We start from the raw sequence: 3725 nt of genomic DNA on the forward strand, positions 1-3725 counted from the left end.
CTATCTTCCAAGCACCCTGTCCATCACCGAGCCCCATGCAGGGTGCCTGTGTGGTTAGATCTTCTGCAGTCTGTATAGAAGTGGGAGTTCAGTGAAAATGAGGACGCCTGCAAAGGCCACATGCATGCCGAAGAGACAGAACAAGGGCTCAGCATCCTGACTTCACCACCTAATTGATGTACATGGACTGCAGAGGAGGAGGGCACCCAAAGAGCACTGAGATCCCGCAACTCTATAAGCCTAGCTCCCCACATCCCAGCCACCCGTGGTGTAGTGAAGATGGCTCTGAGCCAAGAGACCACAACAGCATTTGCAGGACTCTGCAGCACCAGCTACGGGGCTGTAGGAAGTCACTTGTCCCTGTGATCCAATAGAGCGAGCGTCTTCTAACCTTCTATCTGCTGCCATCCAGTGAGATAAGGGAGTGTGAAATCACTTTGAAGAAAGTACAACACTGGACACAGCAGGAACTCCCTGTCCCCTCTAATGTAACTATTCCAAGGCCATGGTCACAACAGATGCCACCTCAGGCTAGGTCACTTACCTCTGTCTCCACACTCAACCCCAGCCTGCCTGTCTACAATGCTCTTCAATAGAAACTGAAGCTGGCAGGAACCTGAAGAGAAACTGTTCATCTATGTTCATGCATATCCAAGCCTGGGTGCTTTTGTCCTAACCCCACCCCAAATGCCCCCTACACGCAGGGTGGGATGAATGGAGAAAGGGAGGGAAGGAGGGAGGGAGGGGGCAGAGAGAATTATTTGTTTCCATTAAAAAAATTATTCACCTTGGACTAGAGCCAAAAAAAACTTCCACTTGCTATATTTCCTGTGATATGGAAAAGTTTCCAAACACAGCAATAGGTGCAATGTAATCATCTTTCTGCCAAGCATTTCGCATATTATCACATTAACGATACCCTCAAAGTTCTCCTTCCAGATGAGGGGCTCAAAGCACAAACAGTGTAATTTTGTAGGACACTGTAGATTGGCCACCCTGCCTCCATTCTCTAATTCTTCCTGATGGAATCCCAGACCTCACCACTTGGTCCAAGAAGTACTGATGGAGTTGACCGGAAGAGTAGAGCTTTGACTACGTTTACAGTAAAGAGAAGGATTTTTAAGAAACTGACTGCTGGATGCAGACGAGAAGTGTTCAGAGTGGCAATGGGTGTGGGAAAGTGCTGGGTAGAATGAGAGACTTCACATGAATACAAAAGTATACTTTTTAGTACCAAGGACCATTAACTTTCTCATTGTGGTATTTCCCTTTCTGACACCGTATTTGAAGACCCTCCTATTCTGGAGACATTTTGCCCTTAACATTTTTTATTAGTAGTACATGTGTACAAACTCAATGGAGCAAAACAATATCAGGGGGTGAATGTTGAAAGCACCACCACGTTCCTCCTCCAGCCAATGCTAAGTCGTTGTTAATCCTCTGGTATACTTTGTCTCAACAGTCAAGCTGTATCTGACTCCCCTATGATGACTGTCTCCTTCTCTACAGCTCCCGGCAGGCAGCAAAGACTGGGCCCTCCATGCTGCTTTTCTGACTCCCTAGAATGGATGTGTGTGGTTGGAAAGAAATGGAGGTTGCTCTGGTCAACTTTGATAACTCAGATGAAGTCCATGAAGAGCCAGGCTATGCCACAGATTTTGACCCCAAAGGCCGGCCTTGTAGCAGTCCCTTTCCCAACTGGAGAGTCCTCATCAGTGACAGCACCAACCATGAAACTGCCTTCTCCAAGATTCCAGGAGAGTTCGTGGACCCCCCCGGGCCTGAGCCAGTGGTCTTGAATGAAGGAAACCAAAGGGTGATCATTAACATTGCTGGGCTGAGGTTTGAGACTCAGCTCAGAACTCTCAACCAATTCCCAGAGACACTCCTGGGAGACCGGGAGAAAAGAATGCAATTTTTTGACTCCATGAGAAATGAATATTTCTTTGATAGAAATCGACCTAGTTTTGATGGAATCTTATATTATTACCAGTCTGGTGGGAAAATACGGCGGCCAGCCAACGTGCCTATCGATGTTTTTGCTGATGAGATCTCCTTTTATGAGCTGGGTAGTGAGGCCATGGACCAGTTCCGGGAAGATGAAGGCTTCATCAAGGACCCTGAAACACTGCTGCCCACCAATGATTTCCACCGGCAGTTCTGGCTTCTCTTCGAGTACCCTGAGAGCTCCAGTGCAGCGCGTGGTGTGGCCGTGGTCTCAGTTTTGGTTGTAGTCATCTCTATCACCATCTTCTGCCTGGAAACACTGCCAGAGTTCCGAGAAGACAGGGAGCTAAAGGTGGTCAGAGACCCCAGTATCAACACAAACAAAACAGGCCTCTCTCAGACCATGTTCACCGACCCTTTCTTCATGGTGGAGTCCACCTGCATCGTGTGGTTCACCTTTGAGCTGGTGCTCCGCTTTGTGGTCTGTCCCAGCAAGACTGACTTCTTCAAAAACATCATGAACATCATCGACATCATTTCCATCATCCCTTACTTTGCAACCCTCATCACGGAGCTGGTCCAGGAGACAGAGCCAAGTGCCCAACAGAACATGTCCCTGGCCATCCTGAGGATCATCCGCCTGGTAAGGGTCTTCCGCATCTTCAAGCTCTCCCGCCACTCTAAAGGGCTGCAGATCCTGGGGCAGACACTGAAGGCTTCCATGCGAGAGCTGGGGCTGCTCATCTTCTTCCTCTTCATAGGGGTCATCCTCTTCTCCAGTGCCGTCTACTTTGCTGAAGTTGACGAGCCAGAGTCCCACTTCTCTAGCATTCCTGATGGCTTCTGGTGGGCTGTGGTCACCATGACAACTGTAGGCTATGGTGACATGTGCCCAACCACCCCAGGAGGGAAGATTGTGGGTACTCTGTGTGCCATCGCTGGCGTCCTCACCATTGCCCTCCCTGTACCTGTCATTGTCTCCAACTTCAACTACTTCTATCACCGTGAGACTGAGAATGAGGAGAAGCAAAACATCCCTGGAGAAATTGAAAAAATCCTCAACGAAATGGGCTCCAGAACGGGGAGTAGCGACTCTCTTAACAAGACCAATGGCGGCTGTTCCACAGAGAAGTCCAGGAAGTGACCAGTCCAGGGCTCCTAGAGCCTCTGAACCTCTTTCTCCCTCCTCTCACTGTTTTCCCAAGATGGTAGTGATGTTTTGTGGCCAACAGGCCATCTCTGACTGTGAGTTGTTTTAATAAATCCATATTTCTGTTCTTTCCTGGGCTGTTTTTTCTCAACCCATTACAAGATTTCATCTCCTTTCCTCTGAAAGCCGTGGTTCAGCCCTACACTAGAACTGTGGGTGTTACCTGTTAGTGCGAAAACCAAGCCTGTCCAGGCCTTGCAAATCAGAATCTGCCTTTTAACATAACAAAGATTAAAAAGTATGGGATTCGGTCTTCCTTAAAATGATGCATATTAAAAGACCAGAACTGGGCTAAGGGGGTGGGTAAAATGCTTGCCATGTAAATGTGAGGACCTGAGTTTGAATCGTTGAAACCTACATAAAGGCTAGGCAGGTATGGCCTAGTGATCCCATCACTAAGGAGGCAGAGATGGGAGATTCCAGAAACAAACTGGCTAGCTAGAAAAGCTCAATGGGCAAATTTCTGTTTCAATGAGAGACCTTGCCTCAAAACATAAGGTGAAGTAATGAGATCAAATTGCTATCAATCCATGGAATCAGCTTAATGATCAAAGGAATTTATTTGGGG

At 47.9% G+C, this 3725-nt stretch overlaps 1 protein-coding gene across 1 annotated transcript; it reads left to right on the forward strand.

Annotated features, from left to right (window-relative positions):
* Window positions 1–1518: 1518 nt before the first annotated feature.
* Kcna10 (potassium voltage-gated channel subfamily A member 10) lies at window positions 1519–3220 on the forward strand. The gene has a single exon (XM_028859849.1). The coding sequence runs from the start codon at window positions 1565–1567 to the stop codon at window positions 3089–3091; it is 1527 nt and encodes a 508-aa protein (XP_028715682.1). The 5' UTR covers window positions 1519–1564; the 3' UTR covers window positions 3092–3220.
* The last annotated feature ends 505 nt before the right edge of the window (window positions 3221–3725 follow it).

This window comes from Peromyscus leucopus, chromosome 6 (assembly GCF_004664715.2).
Source record: "Peromyscus leucopus breed LL Stock chromosome 6, UCI_PerLeu_2.1, whole genome shotgun sequence".
Classification (NCBI taxonomy): domain Eukaryota; kingdom Metazoa; phylum Chordata; class Mammalia; order Rodentia; family Cricetidae; genus Peromyscus; species Peromyscus leucopus.